Source organism: Pangasianodon hypophthalmus, chromosome 29, assembly GCF_027358585.1.
Source record: "Pangasianodon hypophthalmus isolate fPanHyp1 chromosome 29, fPanHyp1.pri, whole genome shotgun sequence".
Lineage (NCBI taxonomy): Eukaryota > Metazoa > Chordata > Actinopteri > Siluriformes > Pangasiidae > Pangasianodon > Pangasianodon hypophthalmus.
Window position 1 is genome coordinate 9688709 of NC_069738.1, and position 23303 is coordinate 9712011.

General features: G+C 36.9%; 2 protein-coding genes across 2 annotated transcripts; both read left to right on the forward strand.

Moving 5' to 3' along the window:
• Nucleotides 1-315: 315 nt before the first annotated feature.
• Nucleotides 316-4888, forward strand: otud6b (OTU deubiquitinase 6B). The gene is made up of 7 exons (XM_026942290.3): nt 316-572; nt 896-1047; nt 1144-1242; nt 2878-3190; nt 3636-3697; nt 4346-4452; nt 4548-4888. Exons 1-7 carry the CDS (start codon nt 503-505, stop codon nt 4630-4632), a joined length of 888 nt encoding a protein of 295 aa, XP_026798091.1. The 5' UTR covers nt 316-502; the 3' UTR covers nt 4633-4888.
• Nucleotides 4889-4929: 41 nt separating this feature from the next.
• lrrc69 (leucine rich repeat containing 69) lies at nt 4930-14560 on the forward strand. The gene is made up of 8 exons (XM_026942169.3): nt 4930-6905; nt 8392-8518; nt 9179-9251; nt 9346-9541; nt 9655-9726; nt 10273-10374; nt 11474-11653; nt 12388-14560. Exons 1-8 carry the CDS (start codon nt 6729-6731, stop codon nt 12499-12501), a joined length of 1041 nt encoding a protein of 346 aa, XP_026797970.3. The 5' UTR covers nt 4930-6728; the 3' UTR covers nt 12502-14560.
• Nucleotides 14561-23303: the final 8743 nt, after the last annotated feature.

Below are 23303 nucleotides of genomic sequence, written 5' to 3' on the forward strand. Positions count from 1 at the left end.
TTCATTGTTTAATGCATCTCTGTAAAGGAATAATATATATGTATTCAGTTACATCCCTGCATACAGTATATACACAACTTATACACAACATGGAGGATCCGTGAAATGCTAGAGTATTAGAGGTGCATTTATGCCAAGTATTTTAGCTGATATATTCAAATATTTGTTAGCAGATTGGATTATCAATCCTACATTTGGTTACCTTATGAAAAGAAAAGAAGGAAGAATAGAGAAAAAGGAAAAAAAAAAAAAAAAAAAAAAAAGCCTTCTTGGCCCCTTGAATATTGAGGACAGTATAGAGAAGGAAGGGACTTTTATTTAGCAATGGAGTCAGACATGATAGTTTCTGAGTTCACACATCCTTTTGAGAGCATGACACAGACCTGATACATGGACTTGTTGTGATTTTTTTTTAACTTTCCAGTGCAATGGCGAAAGAGTAATGTATTTAATATGTAATGTTGTTGTTGTTGTGTGAACACGGTTAGCTAGCCTTTCTAACATGGAGGAAGCAGAAACAGCCGAGGAGCTGTTAGCCAAACAGCATCGCAAGGAGAAGAAAGAGTTGCAAGGTGGGACACTTTTTCATTTAGCACAAGTCTTCTTGTCTTTTATTTACATTCATTGACTTGCTTAATGAGATTATGGATTTAAAAATGCATTGTTTGAACCATTCTTTATGAATGGTTTGGCAGTAGAATAGCTAGTAGCTAGCTAGAGCTCCTGAAGAGACAGAATCTCAAATGGCTCTCAGGTGAATATATAGTGCACTACTGAGGGTGCAAAACCCCGTGTTGTATAGTGTAATATAGTAGTGCGGTAGTGTAGGCAGCATGGAACTGTTTTGGATTCAGCCGTTCAATCAGGTTTGAAGCTGTGTTTCCACCTTCTGTAGCTAAAATCCAGAGTATGAAAAATGCTGTACCTAAAAATGACAAGAAAAGGAGGAAGCAGCTGACTGAGGACATCAGCAAGCTCGAAGCTGAGCTGAATGAAAAACACGAGAATGAGCTGAGACAGCTGCACACGTCCACTCCTGCAGTGAAGGTGGTGTATAGACACTTGTGTGTATGGTGTGTATGGTGATGGTTGTGTAGCATTCAGCTGTGGACATAACTGGAACTGTTTGATTATTATGTGAAGGTTGATGAGGTTACAGATGCTGTTGAGTGCGTGACTGTGTCTGGTGGAGAGCAAGCAGATATCAGACAGGCCCGAATATCCAAAGCGCAAAAGAGAAGGGTGAGTTGTACTGTCTCTGTCTGTCTGTTTCACTTCCATACCTGCCTGTCTGTGTTCCTGTCTGTGTGTCTGCCTGTCTGTCTGTCTGTGTTTCTGCCTGTCTGTTTCTGCCTGTCTGTCTGCCTGCATGTCTGTCTCTGTCTGTCTGTGTTTCTGCCTGCATGTCTGTCTCTGTCTGTCTGTATTTCTGTCTGTCTGTCTGTTTCTGCCTGCCTGTCTCTCTGTCTGTCTGTCTCTGTCTGTCTGTGTTTCTGCCTGTATGTGTTTCTGCCTGCCTGTCTGTCTGTTTCTGTCTGTCTGTTTCTCCACCTGTCTGTCTCTCTCTGTCTGTCTGTGTTTCTGTCTGTCTGTCTGTTTCTGTCTGTGTTTCTGTTTGTCTGTTTCTCCGCCTGTCTGTCTGTCTCTGTCTGTATGTGTTTCTGCCTGCCTGTCTGTCTGTTTCTGTCTGTGTTTGTCTGTCTGTTTCTCCACCTGTCTGTCTGTTTCTTTCTGTCTGTTTCTGTCTGTGTTTCTGTCTGTTTCTGTCTGTGTTTCTGTCTGTTTCTGTCTGTTTCTGTTTGTCTGTTTCTCCGCCTGTCTGTCTGTCTCTGTCTGTCTGTGTTTCTGTCTGTGTTCCTGTCTGTCTGTTTCTCCGCCTGTCTGTCTGTCTGTCTTTGTCTGTATGTGTTTCTGCCTGCCTGTCTGTCTGTGTGTCTCTGTCTGTGTTTCGGCCTCTCTGTCTGTCTGTCTCTGTATGTCTGTCTGTGTTTCTGTCTGTCTGTGTCTGTCTGGGGTTCTGTCAATTTTTGTTTTTCTCGTGCACTCTCTCTCTCTTTCTCTCTCTCTTGTGCCTGCTCTCTCTCTCTCTCTCTCTCTCTCTCTCTCTCTCTCTCTCTCTCTCTCTCGCTGTCTCTCCTAGGTTCTGCTCTCACTGCATATATACTGTAAGGACATTTAGATTGTTTCATGTCTGCTGAGAATATCAGTCATGGTCAGTTAGAGTTTGCTGCGGAAATAAAATGGTTATTTGTTGGTTCAGTAGGAAAATAATCAATGACTGGGTGGTTTGATAAGAAGCAGTGTTACCGTTACCATACTGAAGAGGATTATTTTCCTATAACAGCACATCCTCCTATAGTGTTTTATTCCTCTTATAGCACAGCAATTCACTAATGATTACAATTTTTCACTTCAAGAATGATAGTGTATTTTTAACCTTTTATAGTTACATTTAATGCTGTGGAATGTCTTTCTCTGTGGTGGAAAATGTACTGACTGTTACAAAACACTGACACTGGAGACTCCTTCCATAAATCATTTCATTTGATACAGAAACCTTCATCCTATCAATGATTATACATTTTTCTTTGTTAAATAATACATTTTTTAAAAATCCGTTGATAAGTTTTCTATTATTGTTTACATGTTCGTGTGAATGATTTGTTACTATAGAAATGATAATGTATTAAATTTGAATTACAGCCACGGCACTATTGTCAGAGCTGTGATGTTATGGAAAATTAATTAACACCTTCTGACTAATCAGATTTCAGAATTCAACAGTGCTGATATCACTATATGATAAAGTTGACCTAGATTCTGACTGATCACTTTAGTGCTATTTTTGCTTTAAGTGTTTTGTGGGACATTTTCCAGGACAAGAAAGCAGCTCAGGAGAAGGAGAGAGAGAACCGCATCGCTGAAGCTGAAGTAGAGAATCTGCTGGGATCTAGACATCAGGAAGGACTAAAACTAAGACAGAAACTGGCAGAGAAGCAGCTGCAGATTAAAGAGATCTCATCTGATGGCCATTGCATGTATCGTGCAGTAGAGGATCAGCTAACAGGGCGCGGCTGTTCTCTCGGGATCCAGCAGCTCCGACTTCAAACAGCTCAGTACATGAGGAGCCACGAGGACGGTTTCCTGCCCTTCCTTACCAACCCCAACACAGGAGACATGTACACTGCAGGTGAGCAGCAGCACTAAAGTCCACCCGTTTAGGTGTGTGTGTGTGTGTCAAGTGTTATTTCACATGCTCATTTTTTCGGCATTTTAATAAATATTCATAAACAGGATTGCTGTTACAGGAAAGTACTGTTGTCACCCTGAAGTTGATTATTTTCCTATAACAGCACATCCTGAAGTGTTTTATTCATCTTACATACATAACAGAGATTTTCAATGATTAAATGATTACAACCCATTCTAGTTGAAACCAGTTTTAACTGTTATTTTTAATGTTGTGGAACATACGCAACACAAGTTAGTTGTTAGCACATTATAAGTACACACTTGCTACATGAGTTGCAGTCATGTGGCATAAAATATTTAAGAAAAATCACTAGAATTCATAGAGTGTGTCTGCTTTTTAAAAAAAAAAAAAAAAAAAAAAACCTTTGTCTTCCTGTACACAGAAGAATTTGAGAAGTACTGCAGTGATGTTGCAGAAACAGCAGCTTGGGGTGGACAATTAGAGGTAAGAATTCTGATAAAGTTCCCAGATTAGTTGTATCCTTGGGTAAATGTGTAGAACCGTGCACTAAGTTTCAGAAGCTTAACTTTTATTTAAATTGCATTTATATAAGATTCACTCCAAGGTGTATAAGCCTTGGTTGATTCTCCTGATATAAATTATAATTTACAAAATGTTGACAGATTGTGTTATGTTGATTATTATTTTGAATAACGAGATAGTGTCAAAATAAGATATAATCAAATGATGAGATAATGTTGAAAAAGATAACTAGACATGAGTTAAGTCGAAGTAACTTAATCTCATAAATTTGAATAACTCGTTATTGTTAAGATATGGAGTTATTTCGACATAACTGGTTATTTCTAATTATCTTATTTTGAAATAATGAGATGTGGAAAAACAAGATAACTAGGAATAAAATGTCAAAATACAATAACTAGAAATAAGTTAGTGGTAGTTAGTAGAGTTAATATCTAACAAATTAATGTCCCATTTTTTTTGACTTAACTGGTTAATTCAAGATATGTCAATATTAAGACTTAACTCATTTCAAGTTATCGTTATTTCCTAATTATCTCATTATTTCAATAAATTAGTCTTGTTGATAGATGCTTTTCCATTGCTTAATCTGGTTTCCTCTCATCATAGTTAAGAGCCCTTACACACGTCCTCCAGTTACCGATAGAGGTTATTCAAGCGGATTCTCCTGCTCTTATTATTGGTGAAGAGTATGACAAGCCACCCATCACTCTTGTGTAAATATCTTTTTAAAAAAATCCTTATTTTATTTCTTTTTTCTTTTGTAGTAAATGCCAATATGGTTAATTTTTCTGTCCTTGACATTTTACAGTTACATGAGGCACGCATATGGACTGGGCGAGCACTACAACTCCGTGGAACCACTGAAAGATGCAGCGGGTGAAGAGCAACACTGAAATAATTTGTCCTGGAACCTTTTTCAAATTACATGGAGGCAAATACACAAACATGTGGCTTTGGTTGCTCCAGATTTAGAGTAGATGCTGAAACAGGAGAGGAGAGATGGCTTCCAGAAGAACCAAGTGATAATGGCTGTTTTAGGTTGTAGACTTTATGCACAATATTCCCAGGATATCATCATAATTAATAAATGTGCAGTGGTTAGGTCTGAGGAAATGGGCTACAAAGAAGCTTGTCTTGGAATAAAAAAAAAAAAAAACTTTTTTAATAAATGCTAAGTTTCTTTTTTTTTTTTTTTTTTTTTTTTTTTTTTTTTTTTTTTTTTTTTTGAAAACCTTGTGTTGCTTTAAGACATTATTCAATAAATGAGTCTTATTGATAGATAGTAGGGTGCTAAATACTATATTGAAACGAGGTAATGATGAAATAGGAAGATAACTTGAATATTATCTCGTAATTTCGACATAGATTGTGGGGTGTGTAGGAAACTCAGAAGTGAAGACTAGACTTGGGTATATCTTCAGCAGGATTATTTCTTGAGTGTGCACTTATTGAGTGTAGATAAAGGGATCTGTACATTGTAGGTTTAAATACAGTTTTAGGGGGGTCTTTAGAGGTGGAAACAAAAGCACTCACTTGACAATCTCAAACAAAGTATGCAAAGGAAGTATGCAGTTCTAGGAACCTGCCCCAGTTTCATCAGCCCTAATCCAATCCAATCCAATCCAATCCCACTCAGACACTTCATTATCATAGAGATAAAGAAAAGTCCACACCTCAGGTATTGATGATCATGAGCAATGGCCACCAATTCAGAGAACGGGGCAGGGGCACCAAGAGCCATCACAGATAAGAGGTGATAGCCTCAGTTACCATGCTCGTTTGCCTCACGATAAAGAGACCAGGAACTGGCAGAAACCACCTTCTAGAGACTTTGCTCAACATAATCATTCAGCTGATGCTATACACATAAAGGAAAACAGTGACTCTTAAATTTGTTTTCCTACGGGTGTTAAATATTATCATTAAGACAAATTGTATTGGATTATTTCGGAATAACGAGATAATGTCAATTTAACAAAATAATGAGATAATGTTGAAATAAGGTACCTAGAAATGAGTTAAGTCGAAGTAACTTAATATCTCATTAATATGAATAATGTGTTTCAAGACGTAATTATTTCGACTTAGTTATTTCTAATTGTGAAATAATGAGATATAAAAATAACAAGACAACTAGAAATGATGAGTTAATATCTAACAATTAGATGTCTCATTAATGTCTCATTACAACTTAACTGGTTAATTCAAAACATTATTTCAGTATTAAGACTTTAACTCATTTTTATTATTTGTTATCTTATTATAATAAATTAGTCTTATTTTATAGATTGTTATATGCTACATAGTATGTCAAAATAATGAGGTAAACTTGAAATAAGATAGTTATTATGTCACAATAACATCTTGAAATAAAGAGACATTATTCTGACTTGATAACTGTTATTTCTAGTTATCTTGTTGTTTTTTTTTACACATTATCTTGTTATTTCTCATCTTATTTCCACATGATCTCATTATTTCAGCAAGCCACCAGTAAGTCTAATTTATTGAATATTATGCTGAAATAACGAGATGATGTCAAAATAACAAGATAGCTAGAAATACCGAGTTATTATGTCACAGTATGATCTTGAAATAGTCATTATTCTGACTTGATATCTTATTTCTAGTTCTCTTATTTCAACATTATTTCTGCAATCTACCAGTAAGTCTAATTTACTGAATATCATAATGAAATAACAAGATGATGTCAAAATAACTAGAAATAACGGGTTTTTAAGACATAATAAACGACATAGTATCTTGAAATAACGACGTTGTTGTTCAGGTCTTCAGTACTTTATGGACGCTAGAGGGCAGTGTTGTGCAGCTTCATTCCCAGCACACTACCGTACTAACTAGTATGTGGAGAATAGAGCGGGTACAGGTTTATACACATACTTATTAGTAGGAGAGTGCGCGACCCGTGTTTCTATGGGAACGTGAATAAATTACTATGCTGAAGGATTTTTGAGCGTGTTTTAGGCAAATGGCCAGTGATTTGGTGTTTCGAGCAATGAAAGCTAACGCTAAATCGTTAAATTTGAGCTCGAGGAACCTAACTGAGCTTTCTAAAGGATTTGGAAAGTTAACTCGGGTTTTGTGGCTCCGTTTAAACAACAACCGCCTCACGACTCTGCCTGTGGGCCTGCAGTGTATGCAGCAGGTGGGGAGCTGGACAAGGTCTCAGCCAGCACTTCTGTATGTGTGTGTGTGTATATATGTGTGTGTGTGTCTATATATATATATATATATATATATATATATATATATATATATATATATATATATATATATATATATATATATATACATACACATATATATGTGTGTGTGTGTCTGTCTGTCTGTGTGTGTGTATATATATATATATATATATATATATATATATATATATATATATATATATATATATATATACAGTTGAGGTCAAAAGTTTACATCCCCCTTTCAGAATCTGCAAAATGTTTATTATTTTACCAAAATAAGAGGGATCATACAAAATGCATGCTATTGTTTATTCAGTGCTGACCTGAATAAGATATTTCACATAAAAGATGTTTACATATAGTCCACAAGAGAAAATAATAGTTGAATTTATAAAAATGACCCCATTCAAAAGTTTACATCCACTTGATTCTTAATACTGTGCTGTTACCTGAATGATCCACAGCTGTGTTTTTTTGTTTACTGATAGTTGTTCCTGAGTCCCTTGTTTGTCCTGAACAGTTAAACTGCCTGCTGTTCTTCAGAAAAATCCTTCAGGTCCCACAAATTCTTTGGTTTTCCAGCATTTTTGTGTATTTGAACCCTTTCCAACAATGACTGTATGATTTTGAGATCCATCTTTTCACACTGAGGACAACTGAGGGACTCGTATGCAACTATTACAGAAGGTTCAAACGCTCACTGATGCTCCAGAAGGAAAAAACATGCATTAAGAGCCGGGGGGTGAAAACTTTTGAACAGAATGGAGATGTGTATATTTTTCTTATTTTGCCTAAATATCGTATTTTTTCATTTAGTACTGCCCTTCAGTACTGTGTGTGTGTGTATGTGTGTGTGTATACAGTACTGTGCAAAGTCTTAGGTACATGCAAAGAAATGCTGTAGAGTAAAGATGCCTTCAAAAATAATTAAATTAAATGTTACTACATTAAAAAAAACCTATAAAGAGCAGTAAACAGTAACAAGTGAAACAAAGTCAATATTTGGTGTGTCGATCCTTCGCTTTAAAAAAAAAAACAGTAGTCTCAGGTGCAGTGTGTGCAGTTTTATAAGGAAATGAGCTGTAAGTGTTACTGAGCATCTTGCAGAAGCAGCCACAGTTCTTCTGGAGACTTTGACTCTCACACTCGCTTCTTATTTTTGCAGCGAAACCCAGCAGCCTTTATTATGTATTTTGTCTGAAAAGTGTCTCTTATGTAATCTGCTGCTTTCTTTACTGACATACAAACATTTTTCTGTAACATTTAATTTTGTGCTGGAAAAGTAATGTTTGGAATCTAAAATGTTTTTGTACTGAATCAATAATGTAGAAGTCATAAAATAGTCATAAATATATATAGTTTTATATATATATATATATATATATATATATATATATATATATATATATATATATGGTTTTGTTTGAGTATTTGCTGCTTTAGTTGACAGAACTTAACCTGGGCAATAATGCTTTCGAGGAGATGCCACCAGTCCTGAAGCATCTTCACAGCTTGAAAAAGCTGCATTTGTACAGGAATCAGATTTCCACACTGCATCCAGAGGTGCTGGGTGAGTTACAACCATACTACAAACTTTAGCATAAACCATAAATCCATGAATGCCATGATGAAAGGCGAAATAAGGGAATAAGGGAATTAAAATAGTACACAATAAACCCAATACAGTTCACATTCAATATCCTCCAGAATTATTCATAAACATGAGCAAAAATAATACTGAATACTAAATGAGTTTCTATTGTTGGAGGTGTGGACCAAACTCCTTCTCACTATCTCCAGACATTACTATCTAGACATTACAGGAAGAGTGTTGTTATTCTCTCCAGGGCAGGCATCATAAAATATTAACTATAAGGCTTTTTGAAACCAGTGTTTTGTTGGACAAAGTGTAGTACTTAAAAACTTTGTGTTTGAAACTAATAAATAAATAAAACTACACAATGTCCCTGTATGCCTGAGCTCAAAACATCACTTATATTATTCTTTTATATATTAATTTTGGGGTGCCAATAATTCTGGACGGCATTGTATCCCCAGTACATAATAAGGTACTTATTAAAATCTAGTCCTTGTTGGTTATAAATACAAAAATAGCCAAATAATTCTGTGTAAGACTTTATTAATGACTGTACGCAATTTACTGTAATGATATATGATTGAATTACAAATTAAATTTTGTTTGTTTCAGTAGATTGTTTGTATTTTTCAGAGAGTCTTTCAAATCTTATTGTTCTCAACCTGAACCACAACAAAATCAGAAGCATTCCTACAGCTATAAAGAGGTGAAATGTCTAGTCAGCTTTCATACTGAGTGTGATATTGACTCGAGATGTGATTCATAATGCGAACGTGGCTTTCGATTGTTTTCATTTACAGCCTCTCGAATTTGGAAAGATTCAGTATTGCGGACAATCAGCTAGAAGAGATTCCCGCTGAGTTGGGGCTGGTCAGCAAGTTGACGGAGATGAATTTAACCAGGAACAAGCTGCGTGAAATTCCACAGGAGTTGTATAAGTTAACACAGCTGAGGAAACTGAGCTTGGCTAGAAATAATCTCAGAGAGTTACCAGAGGTGGGTTCTGGGTTAGCAGTTGTTTAGAACGACACGTGTCTATTATGTATGTTTAATGCATTTTTTACACAGTAGTCCTGGAATGAATCAGAACATTTCCAGTTTTTCCAAAGGGAATTCTTGGATGGAAAAATCTGAAGATGTTAGATGTTGCTGGCAACCACCTGTCTATGTTTCCAGTCAATGTAAGTCATTTTGACATTTACTATTTAAACAAAAAAAAAAAACGTAAGCATTTAGCTATTATATCTTTAATGAAATTCACATGAAACCCCCTATAATAAGTCAAATGTAAAGTTATTTATTCCACAGCACTGTTGATTTCTCGGTTCTGATAAGTCCGAAGGTTGATTCATTTTGTATAACAGCAGCTTTGCCGGTAGTTTCGGCAAGGTTTATGCACTTGTTCCGCTATGTTATTGTTACCATAGTAACAACCCTGCGCGTTAACAGATACAAAAAGTACATAATTTCATAAGTTCATAGGATGAAGCTTATTTTTTGCTTTTTGGAAGGAGTCTCCAGTGTCAGCGCTTTGTAACAGTCAGAGGAAAAGCCGTAACTTTCTGAAATGCGGTAGTCTTCAGGACACTTTGCGTTTTTTCTGTAACATGACTGATAAAAAATCTCTTTGTCTTGTATAAATGATCCAAGTTTATAATTTTGGTGACAGGTATAATATACTGACACAATTTTTTATTAGTCTACTAAAAGCTTTTTTTATCCCTCAGTTCCACTTACTTGAGCTGGAAGAATTATACTTTGAGGGAAACAGTCTTGTTCAGTTTGAGCTGTTCACGTCCACTCAACAGGAGGAAGTTCTCTCATTAAAGGTGAGGTACAGCTTAGGTCCATGGTTTTCAAAGTGTGGTTCGAGGACTCAAGCATATCCAGCGGGCCTGTTTTTTAAATGTGTAATTACAAACCACTATTATTATATTTAGTATTGAGTTTTTATTTTAGCTTGCTAGTAGTTAGCAGTGTTGCCTCGTACCTCTGGGGTTGGAGGTTCGAATCCCGCCTCCGGCCTGTATGTGTGGAGTTTGCATGTTCTCCCCGTGCTTCGGGGGTTTCCTCAGGGTACTCGAGTTTCCTCCCCTAGTCCAAAGATCCAAAGACATGCATTGTAGGCTGAATGGGTGTGTGTGTGCAGAAGTGCACAGAAAATGAATGGATGGACTGTTCCCTTTAATTGGGTTTAATCCAAACCTCAAGAACTCAAAAGTAAGTATAATCAATGTCAACTTAAAGCAAATGAGAATTTTAATAAAATGTGTTCTACAAATAAACGATCTAAGGCTCCAATAATTAGCTAAACTATTACTGTGCACACAGAATATTTAATTAGTTGGATTATGTTAATAAATTCCTGCAAAAAGTTTGTGAACCCCATTCCTTACATGTTATTAATCACAGAAAGGTGCAGTTAGAGGAGGTTCTTCTGACTGTGCAACATTCTAAATAGTGAAATCTTACATTTCACCAAACATTTCAAAATGGATGCCTGAAAACATTCATACGGTGGAGGCAGGGGCAGCTGAATGTAAAATTTCTTTATTAATGCTGTTCTACAATGCATGGTCTTAATCCATCTTTTGGGTCAAAACAGAACAGAACAGAGAAGAATGTCACAGGCAAATCCACATTTATCCAAACCTGACAGGCAGAGGTCAAAGCCAGAATATATTTGCTGTGACTTGGAGAGCTGTGAAAATAAAAGCTAGGAGACTATGGAAACTAGGACACAGCTCCGAGATGCTGTATATCCTCAGCAAAACAAAGGAGTATATACACTGCTTAATGAGACATAATGAAACAAATGAGAAGAGACAGGTGGTAATAATCACGATTCAGACTGAAGCAGGAGTGAGATAAAAATAGGAATTGAGCACGAGGGTACTTTGACAACTGATAACATTGTTTTCTGCACAGGAGCATGCTGCCAGATTCATCCTGAAAGAACATTTAAATAAGTCGTCTATGGTGTCCAGGGCTTCGCTACTCCTTCCAGATATACAGACAATGCTGTCTCGGTTTGGGATGTGTGCCGTGTGCTTTGAGCCCTTTCTGACCACCTGGGTGGAGTGTGTGCAGTTCATCAACCTGCGAAAGGTGCACATTCTGTATGAACACTCCAGAGTCACAAATGAGAAAAAGTTACTTACTGAATAGTTCTAACTGAATAGAAGTATTAACAATTTCATAATATAATATGAGAAAGAAATCTGTTCGTCCATGTGCATATACACTCACTGGCCACTTTATTAGGAACACCGTACACCTGTCATTTATGCAATTGGCCTCATGGTGCAGCAGCACAGTGCAAAAAAATCTTACAGATACAGGTCAAGAGCTTCAGTTAACACTGACATCAAACAAAATGTGGGAAAAATGTCATCTCAGTGACTTTGACCGTGGCATGGTTGTTGGTGCCAGATGGGCTGGTTTGAGTGTGTCAGAAACTGCTGATCTCCTGGGATTTTCAGAGACATAACAGTCTGTAGATTTGCAAAAAACATCCAGTGAGTTCTGTGGGCAGAAACACCTGGTGAGAGAGATCAGAGGAGAACGGCCAGACTGGTTCAAGCTGACAGAATGGCTACTGTAACTCAAATTACCACTCTTTACAACCGTGATGAGCAGAAAAGCATGTCAGAATACACAACACGTCGGAACTTGAGGTGGCTAATTGCATGTGTATAGGGCTTTAGCACACGCACGAATGGGGAATAGTGTAATATATTGGTGGAGCACACTGAATAGTGTAAAATATTACACATGTTGCTAATCATACACTTTGTGTAGAATGTGAAAAATGTCTCATTGCAATCCTTTATTTTTCCTAGGACATGGGGATTAAAAACTCACAGAATATTCCAGTCCGTGTGCTGCTGTGCTCCTCTGCCTGCTTCAACAAGAGCGGCCACTCTTACTACAGCATCGCTAAAGTAAAGCTGTAAGAGGTGTCCTCTCACACTTCTCATTATAATTCCAGTAATACATGTCTCCTCTAAGCCTGTCCTGTAGTGGTGCATTGCTTTCAAAAGCAGGTGAAATGTTTTCATCCTTTATATAATCAGCCACCAGGTGGCAGTGTATGATCACTCACGGGCTCTGTATGTTTCCATGAAAGAACTTTTCAGTGTCTGTGAAAGTTCATGCCAGTCATCTGATGTCAGCACTTCTACTCATGGAGAGAAAACCCAGAGAAAGATCTACACTCTATGCCCCAGTACATACGAATGTTAGAGCAAGAGTACGTGTATCTTTTCTAATTTTTCTTCCTTCACCCATCAAACTCCCAGACCCCGTCTGTAGGTCCGAACTTTCATTATTCATTCTCTTAACTACATAAAATTTGCTATTAGTCTCACTGTAGCAACTAAATAATTTGTAGTAGTAACTAAATAATATGCTTTAAGACTATACTCATTGTAAAGCATATTGAAGGGGTAAAATGTATGTAGTGTATATTTTAGGTACCATTTTTGCTACTACTAACCACGTTCTTCCAAATTATTATTCCTAAATTACACTAAATTGGTCCTAGGTGTGAATGTGTGTGTGCGTGTGTGTGTGTGTGTGTCTGTGTGCATGGTGCCCTGCAATGAACTGGCCTCATCCAGGGTGTATTTCTACCTCACACACAGTGTTCCTGGAAGTAAGTCTAAATCCATAGACACCCTGAACAAGATAAAGTGGTTACTAAAGATGAATGAGTAATAATATATAATATGACACATTGTAGTTATACGCTATTATGCAATATTTATTTCCTAAGTGGCGAGATGGACGGCCTCAGTAGGAGAAGCGTTATTCTCTCATCTATAGCATGGACCAGCAATCCATAGATGACAAATTTGTTCATACTTACTGGTAGGCTGGTGAGTGAGAAGTCACATAGTGGTAAATGGAGATGAAGATTTAGCAAAAGATTTGAAAAACTATGAACAAAAAAGTTTTTCTCTTTTGCTGTGGAAGGTGCTTTTCTTTTAAGTATTTCCACCATGTCAGAAACAGTAAATAGTGGCTACTCTCAGTGTTATAGTCACTGAGTCTACTGATCCATACACTTACCACATAACTGAGACATTCTCTTTCTAACTGATCACATTTAGTTAAAATGAGTTTTATGCATTTCCAGTCCAGCAGAATTGCATTGTAATTGCAAAATTATTTAAAGTAGATCTTCTTTTGCTAACACGTACATTTTAGTAGCCTAGCTCTCTATAGAAGAGTCTTCAGTCCTCCATATCTACTCTTAGTTCATCTGTTCGACCTGAGAGAATTTAATTTCTCCGAGTTAATTTCCCATGCAGGCCCTCTGAGCTCCGAGCACAATCCATGGAGTCGGGTCTGATGAATAATGCAGCAGGTTTAATTGCAAGAGCCAGAAACTAATGATTTTGGACTGGTTAACAGCAGGGGAACCATACATCTCTGCAAACTGAATGAAAAATCAGTTTTTAAAAAAGGGAATAGGGGAAAACGCTAATTGATGAATAATTAAAGCTTCGGCTACAGGGCGCAATTGTGACATTTTGTTTCAATCAGTTTTGAAGTAGAGGGGAAAGTGCACTAAAGAAAGTAATGACAACTGTGAGAATGTCCGGTGTGAAAGAAGGATTGAGTCACTTAATTATATAGTCTTCAGTCAATCTCTGCTACTACTCTGGAATAGAAATTTTTATCTGAAGAAAGAGTGGAAAAAATTAGGCAGGCTGTGTTGGATAACATTTTTTCTTTGTTATTTTGCTGGATTAAAAGTGTTACATGTAACCATTATCTTCTGTTTGGTCAGAATATTTTGTCAGGAGAACAATATTAAATTTGATATTTCTTTTTTATTGGCTTTCTTTCCTTTTCTTGAAAATGTAAAATAAATGCCATCATATAAAAGGCATTCACCATTAAATATTACTCAGCCATGCATCACACATACAGTACATTCATGGAATTAAGTGTATACCGATTTGCGTACGGCTGACAAAAATAAAGACTGATGGAAATACGTGTACACACAAGAAAGTGAAAATGACTTTTCAAACAAAATGTGCTTGGCTGAAATTCAGTTTAATCTGAGAGTAACATCTTGAAGTCTTGGAAAAAAAAACTGCTATGCAAATATATAAATTTATATTCTTGGCTCAAAACGTTTTTTCCAATCACACCCATACACACCCATGCCATTAGGATGATTTGCAACCATATGACGTAAAAGAAATAAACGGAATATATTGGGTAATTGGCATGAATTTTATAGATTGTAGTCATCCCAAGACTTATTTTTAGAAAGCTATATTGTGAAATACATGTGCTGAAATGCATTTATGAAATAAGTGATGCAGTGATACCTTTTTTTTAATATTTTTTTATAAAGCATCTGGCTCCATAGCTTTTGACCTTTTTGACCTGATTTATAAGCTGGTGACTGATTCACGCAGGCATCGGTTTATATAAGGAATAACACACAACACGGCGTGCTTTTGTAGGATAATGATCCACGCCAGGATGGTGTGATATGTTATCATCTGAAGCGGATCATTTTCCTGAAACAGCGTAGCCCGAAGTCCGCCATACAAGTCAATGTGTAATTTGTTGCTATAGAAACAATGAAGTATTAGAACAAGTGCATTAGTCTAAACCTGTCATTTATGTTACAGTCAGAACTACTGTCAGAGTATTGTTTTTACAGAAAATTAATCAATTAATTGAAAAATTCAGCCATGCTGTGGTATAAATGTATATGGGGCAGTGGATAGCGTTTCAGCGTCATAGCTCCAGGGTTATGGGTTTGATCCCGAGCTCGGGTTACTGTCTGTGTGGCGTTTCGCATGTTGTTCCTGTATTGATATGGGTTTCATCTGGGTTCTCCAGTTTTCTCCTACTGTCCAAAAACATGCAGTAGGTGGATTTGTTATGTTAAATTGGCCCTAGGTGTGAATGTGTGTGTGTGTGTGTGTGTGTGTGTGTGGTGCTCTGTGCTGGACGGCGTTCCATTCAAGGTTGTTTTCCCATGTTGTGCCCAGTGTTCTGGATCGACTGCGACCCTGACCAAGATGGATGGATGGATGGATAGATAGATATTCATATTCTCTCTCTTTCTCTTTCTCTTTCTCTCTCTCTCTCTCTCTCTCTCTCTCTCTCTTCCTCACTCTATGTATTGTATGAAATATGCATTATTCCAGTGAGCAGATGTTGGGCCCTGCAGCAGAAAACCTGCCTCAGGCCTTGTCTGGTGTGTGTGTGTCTGTGTGTGTGTGTGTGAGTGTGTGTGTGTACCTCCTCTGCAAAAGAACACTTTGTTAATACAGAGCTCAGCCCTCACTTCGTTGTTTTGCTAGCCTCATTTCACACAAACACACACAGCACACACTTGTTTTCATGCATCAGTGTTTCAGGGATATTACAAAAACACCAGCTGCTAGTGATCCCTCCGTTTGAGAGCATTTGCACTGAATAAAGAATAGGTGCATTGATTGACATTAATGGCAGGGAAGAATAGCTGAAAGGAGAGGTTATAGCACAGTAGGAAAACGTATGGAGAGCACTGCATTGGTAAGTTTTGAACATGTATGCCATATGTTAATTAGGAGGTCTGCGCTGATATGATTACTGAACAGGATTATAGCCTGTGGTGCCGTATCTCTGCACTTTCTCATGGGGAAAACATGATATGATAAAGTAGCCGTGCATGCATTTTAATTTTCCAGGCTCAATATGGGCAGTGTGATGTTGGCAATTCTGCCCAGGATGATCTATTGGAGTGCTTGTTCATTACACCTCTTGTCTATTAGACTATTTAAGCTCCTATCACATGCTCGAGGCCTTCGGCGACTACGTTAAAAAAAAAAAAAAAAGGCGGTTTCAAATCCATAATTCACATGCTTGGAATGATAAAGTAGGTGAATGGTTGCTAATAGCAGTCATTAGTAAGGGCTCAGGGACATTTGGAAAGTTGTCTGTGCGTCACAGTCGTACTGAGCTGAAATGCGGTGTAGATTTGATCAGAAAAAGCATTTTGATTTGGATGTGATTTCAAAAAGAATATTGCAGTGAATGTCAAAGAATTATCTGTTATTATCTGCAAAATGTAAGAATATGCAGGCTGCACAATCAATGCACAGAATTTTTTTCCCTATATTTTATGTGACTCAAACGTTATGCTTGTAAATTACCTGTAAATTAGTACAGGTAATAATGGCTGTTATTTTTTCAGTCATGATGACACAAATATAATCAGAATTATATCATTTGATAATTACAATTTCAAATAACCACATTCATAATCTAAATGTCACTCCTTAGTAATTATTCCCTCAGGCTTTATGGGAAGTCTCTAAAAATCCATTCTGATATTTAAGCTGTTATTTCCTGTAAAGCATTTGGCATTGTTTAATCAGTAGATTTGCTTACATACTGGCTCTTGGTTTTAGGTTTATTTGATAGCTGGTTTCATAAACATGGCAATAACTATTTAATAGATAATCAGTAGAGTGTAATCTCATCAACTTTGGTGTACAAAATGACACTTGCCATATTTGTGGCATCATGATTGCACCTTTAGTGGATTTACCTGACCTTTATTTCTTTAAATATGTATGTATTCTACGTATCTATTCACATTTTCATTTCTTCTTTATGCTTATACCACATTGCTGTGGAGTTCTTGATTCTGATTGGTCAGAAGGTGTTTTCTATCTAATTTTCTATCACAGCAACTCTGACAGTAATTCTATCTGCAAAGCTGATTTTAAGTATATGTATTGATAGTATATGTAATATTTTCTATAGTAATAACCATAGAATGTGCATACAAACAAGTTTTCTGCAAGGAGACATTTATTTAGCTTCTTTGGAAGGAGTCTCCAGTATCAGTGCTTTGCAGCAGTCTGAGGGTAAGCTGTGGGAAAGTCTTCAGGATTTTATTAACTTTAAGAGAGAAAAAAAGAGAGCCTGGTGAGGGAAAGATTGTTTGAATGAATGAATGAATGTTTATAGCTGCTATAACGTAAGTGATAACAGGAACTTTTATGTATTTCGCTATCTTCCACAACGTTAAATGTAACTATAAATAGATTAAAATTATGATGTGGCTTTCTTTAATAAATAAAATATTGTTGAATAAATATACTGTGGTATAAGAGGAACTTATTTAGTTTCTGTTATCACTTTGGGCCTCGCCACCACACCATCACTGATAACACCACACTACGTTGTTTTAGTCTTTACATATTCGGTGTGGTTCTCAGACATGAACTGAAAGGAGACCTTGCTGAGTGTCTGCACTAGAGCTCGAGTTGACTTTGGTTCCACTAAGTTGCACTCTCTGAGTCCATGTGGAGTGGGTATATTAAAATGAGTGTCATTGATTGCTGGATTAAAGGCTGTGTGTCTGAGAGGGAGAAAAACAGCCACTCGGTATCACACAGAGAAGCCCTGTTGAAGCGAGACGAGCACTCTCCAATCAGGCCAATCTATTGTCTTGCATCTTATGCTGAATGAAGTATCTCCCGTCGAGCCGCTGCCACGGCACTATGGCATTGTCAGCATGATGGCTGCACAATCAATTCCCTCTTTCCCTCTGTCTTTCTGTCGCTTTCTCTTTCTCTGATCTGCCTCTAGAAGGCACTGTGCCTCTGTGCATCAACCTCAGACGGGCTCTGAAGTCACAAACAATGACTCAAATGCCTTCAGCTACACAAAGCGGAATAGCTGAGGATAAAAGTCAGACCTACCATGGATAATGTGAACGATAAAGAGAGTGTATTTGACATTCGTTACAGCTAGAGCGAATGGGATTAAAATCAGACTTGAAATAGCACCATGAAAGAAAATATTTTGCCTGCTCTGTTTTTTTAAGTGCTGCTCATAGCTTTGAACCAAAATGGGTTTATGTCTTGTATTTCCTACTTAATAAGACACTTTTGTCTTGCATTCACTCATATGTATTATGCAAATACATATGAGTGAATGCAAGACAAAAGTGTCTTTTTTTTAATCAAATCTGACAAAATCATCTTTCCAAACAGTTGATTTCAGGTTTACAAGAATATCAGGGTGTAGAATTTTTATACTGTATATCTGACCATGACAGATCTACATCAAAGCTGCCTTATTACTTTGTGTCCTGAAATATTCTCTAGTAGGGATGTAATTGAATATGAATACATTGTTCAGAATGAACCTGTAATGTGTTTTAAATAGATACAAATCCAGATACAAATAGGAGGCTCACTATTCATTTTTCTCGTCTCTCGTCAGTAGTTTATTTCAGTAGCCTGACCTAAACACTGCTTTTCTTTTCTTTATCATGTTTCTGTACAACCTGGCCCAAAATTCAGAAAAGAAATATGCTATGATGTATCTAGGACGTCGCTCTGCTTGGGTTTCCAAAAATATTTATTCAACTGAAAAAATTGTTCTTAAATGAAAATCATATGGGAATTATAAATAAAGTATAAAGTTTGTAGTAGATTCTGAGAGCATGCCCTGTGAATTTTTTAATCTTTCTAGAAGGTAAAAAACCCAAAAACTAGGGTAAATCTGATCAAATATTTTTAGACTGCTGTTGCGGTTAACAATAGTTCCTCGAAGATTTGGGAAAGATGTTTTTTTTGAAAGACTGTTAGTTTGCTTACTAAGTCATATTAGATAGAAATCTTGCCAGAAGGTTTCGCTGGGCAACCAATTATGATCTCAAGTGATGTAGCTGAGGTTGAGGAACTGTAGAAGTTCAGGACTTTGCAATTTGTTGTGATATTTTGAGAATAAAAAATGACTGGGGAAAAGGGGCAGGGTACACATTTAACAACAACAACAACAACAACAACAACAATAATAATAATAATAATAATAATAATAATAATAATAATAATACAAGAACAAAAACAAAACAATACACCCCCTACACTCCCTTACAATTCAAATCCGAATGCAGATACAGATATATGTAGCCTTCCATACATGTAATAAGGTGATGAGTGATGCTTTGGCGGACACAAAGACGATGAAAGAGAGATTAACAACTATAATGGACACATTCCTCAAGGACGTTCTTCATCCCCCTCTGTATGTGCCAGATGTTGGGCCAGCCGAGGCAGAATGCCACAGGCACTGCATGTTCCAGAAAAAAACGCAGGTCCAGATGCCGCTACCTGGACTGTGATGGTGCCAGCTGCTTTCCTCTCTGAGCATGCTCCCTACAGACCATGTGACCCTATCAAACATAATATGCTAGCAATAAACATGGAAAGATGGCATTTACGGCCATCTCTATTCTTCATTTTGTTATTCTCCTTGAATCTCAAATAAAAAAAGTCCTTTTTTTGTTATTTATTGTTCTTCTGAGAAAGAACACTCAATCTAAAAGAAAAAGACTGCAGGATTAACAAAAAGAAAATGTTCTCGTAAAATTGTCACACCACCTACCACACATCTTGTAGCAAATAATATCAAAAAATGATTTATTTGGGAACTGGTAATTTTCTATAATTTGGTAGTTATGTATTAACTTCCCTTTCAAAGCGCATCAAGCGGCTCATTGTCTATTTTTTTGTCTGCTGCAAAATCACAAACTTCCAATCCAGCTCTGCAGGTTTGAAAGGCAAAGTCCTGAAAAAGAATACAAAAAAAAAAAAAAAACCTTGTACACACTCCCTGGTAATTTTCAAGGCGGGAAACTTTCCGAGTGCGCCACAAGATTAAAGCTTGTTTGTTCTTTGAAGTTTCTGCTTCTTCTGTATTTTCTTGCTCCTAACAACATGGAGTGTTTTTTTTTTTTTTTTTTTTTTGTAGTTAGAAAATGAGGGATGACCCAAAACTGACAAGATGCACTCCAGGTCTGTGTGTGCGTGCATGTGCGTGTGTGTGTGTGTGTGTGTGCTCTGTGTTCTCCATGCACTCCAGTAATGAGAATAATGGAATGGCTTCACCTCAAAGTCCATGAGCTTTACTTCTGTTATAGATATTTCATGTTGGTTCTGAGACAAACCACAGTACTGAGTAAGCTCAGTATTCCTACTGCTGCAAGTCTCTGTGTATTTTAAAGTGAAATTTCAAGTCTCTTGTTAAGGATTTACAATAGTTATAGTCGTTTACAGCACAATTACTAGTAATTGTATTTTCCTGAAGAATTATGGGATTGATTTTTGTATAGGGCGTATTACAGAAGAGCTGTGTATTAGGTAACGTTAACTAGTTGTTAGATAGGATATGGTGTATGCTAATCCTACTTAAATTAAAGTTAGGGAGAAGTGGGAGGGGAAGGTAATCTTTTAGAGATATGTATGTTAGATAATTAGTTGCATGAGATGGTGAAGTGTTTACCGAGATGTAATTCAGAATCTTTTGTTATTTTGTTCACTTGGTATGTTCTCTTGATATATATATTTAGTTAGTGTGCACTTTTAGTATGCAGATCATGCAGATACAGGTCAAGTTAATGTTCACATCAGACATCAGAATGAGGGAAAAAAAGGGATCTCAGTGACTTTGACCATTGCTTGGTTGTTGGTGACAGATGGGGTGTTTTGAGTATTTCAGAAATTGTAGATCTCCTGAGATTTTCGTGTATAACAGTCTCTAGAGTTTACACAGAATGGTGTGAAAAAAAAAACATCCAGTGAGCGGCAGTTCTGCGAGGGATATGCATTGTTGATGAGAGAGGTCAGAGGAGAATGACCAGACCGAGTCAAGCTACGGTAAGTCAAATAATCACTCTATACAACCGTGGTGAGTAGAAAAGCATCTCAGAATGCACAACATGTCGGATCTAGAGACGGATGAGCTATAACCTGAAGATCACATCAAGTTCCACTCCTGTCAGCCAAGAACAGGAATATGAGGCTACAGCAGGACTCTCTGAATGTAGGCAGTTGACAGTTCACATGGTACAACCTGATATTATTATTTCACAGAATAACACACAGCCCTCACAGCGGAAGCATTCTGTTTCTTCTAAGCAGTTTATTTTGTTAAAAATAGTCACTAATTTATTTTTAATGTCATAGCTAAAATAACAAATATTCATCGAATCACAAAAAGTAAAATTCCATCACATATGTGTGTGTGTAAATACAGTATGTCCTTATTAATAACAGAAACCCAGCTGCTGGGTCTAATAGCTTTCACAGCTTACTGTTTATATACTATATTAAACACATATGTAAATGGAAAGGAATGAACCAATTTTTAATGTTATGTTGGTGGTTGGCTGATTTTTAATGTCATGTTGTACACAAGAATATCTGTTCTACATCAAACCGTTTTGTTTTAGTTGTTTCTTTTTTTTTTTAGCCTTGTTTTCAGTTATCTATTTTTCTTAGTGTTTTGCTATTTCTTAATTATTGAATCTCAAGTGTGTATTGAATGTGCTTAGATCATTGAGCACCATATGGGGATGTGAGTCCACTCCAGCAGGTGTGTCGATGGGAAACATATCCAGCGGCTGTGATTGGAGGCGATGTGCTTTTCTGTGCTGGAGCTCATCCAGCCTAATTGGAGCACCTGGCTTAAGTCAACCACCTCGACCCACCCACTAATTCAACTGCTTAGTCCAGGGTGGAAATCCAAAACAAGATGATGAAGAGCATCATTGGTGTTGGAGGCTGCAGATTTTTCCCTAGGCTGTGTTTGTGAGCTTGTCTGAACAAGCAGATAACGGCAATTCCAGGGAGAAAAGGAGGTAAGATAACATATAATTTATCATTTCTAAAAACCTCTTACATTGAGCCAGTATCTTCCAGCACACCATGCCATGTGTACTGATTTATGATTGTGCAACAGTCTAGAACATTGTTCGTTAGTGTCCATGTGTTGTGCTCTATTCACTAAAGTTAACAGACATTACAAAGGCCTATTTTGTTTTCCATGATCATGTCCTGAAATAGAAAATGAATGAGCCCAGAATGAATTTTTCATTTAAGACTAGACCAAGGGCATTGGGTTGACTAGCTAAAGTTAGCTTCCTGCTTATCTCTCTATGAAGTGTCTTTTGCAGGTGTTTCCCAAACTGGACATAGGCCTCAAATCTGTTTTATATAGCCTTACTTTCAAATTTGCAGGTGTTCTAGTGGGTTTTTTTCTTTTTTCTTTTTTTTTTTTTAGTGAAGAACTGACATTTGTGGCAGCCTGGGAAGACCCCACAGATGACACAGTGGCTGAATTGTAGCGAACAGCTGAAATTAGATTTTATTGCCTATGATATACTTTGACCATATACACTTCAACTTTAAGAAATTCTTAATATACTTAACAAAGGCCGTGGGGAAATCACGTGGTAGGTGGTAAAACCAATCACTCCGTGTAAAGATGTCTAAAATCTTGCTAGCTAAGTTTGATTTCCTCACACTGAATGCCACACTTTGATCAAGTTGTTGGATATCTATGTCCTGTAGTGAAATGGAATGGACATAAGCCCAATCAGTTTGGCTTGTAATCAGATATCATCCCTCAAAATGTCCATAATGCTCCTGCACAGCAGTTGGAAGGAAATCTTTAAATGCAATTTCCTCCCTTTTCATTTTTGGGACTTTAATTCTACACTAAAGATTTACTTGTGGTTGAGACACATGCAGAAGAAAAATATATTTCAGTTCAGGAATTCACACAGATTTCAGAACTTCGGAAGTTTCCAGAACCCTTCAAATTTCATCATGTTATGGGTTTCTCCAGACCATGCAGATACTTTGCGGTTTGTAAAACCATACTTATTCTAGATTTAGCCTACAGAGTGTCCCTAGCCAAAGTGAAAATGACAAAC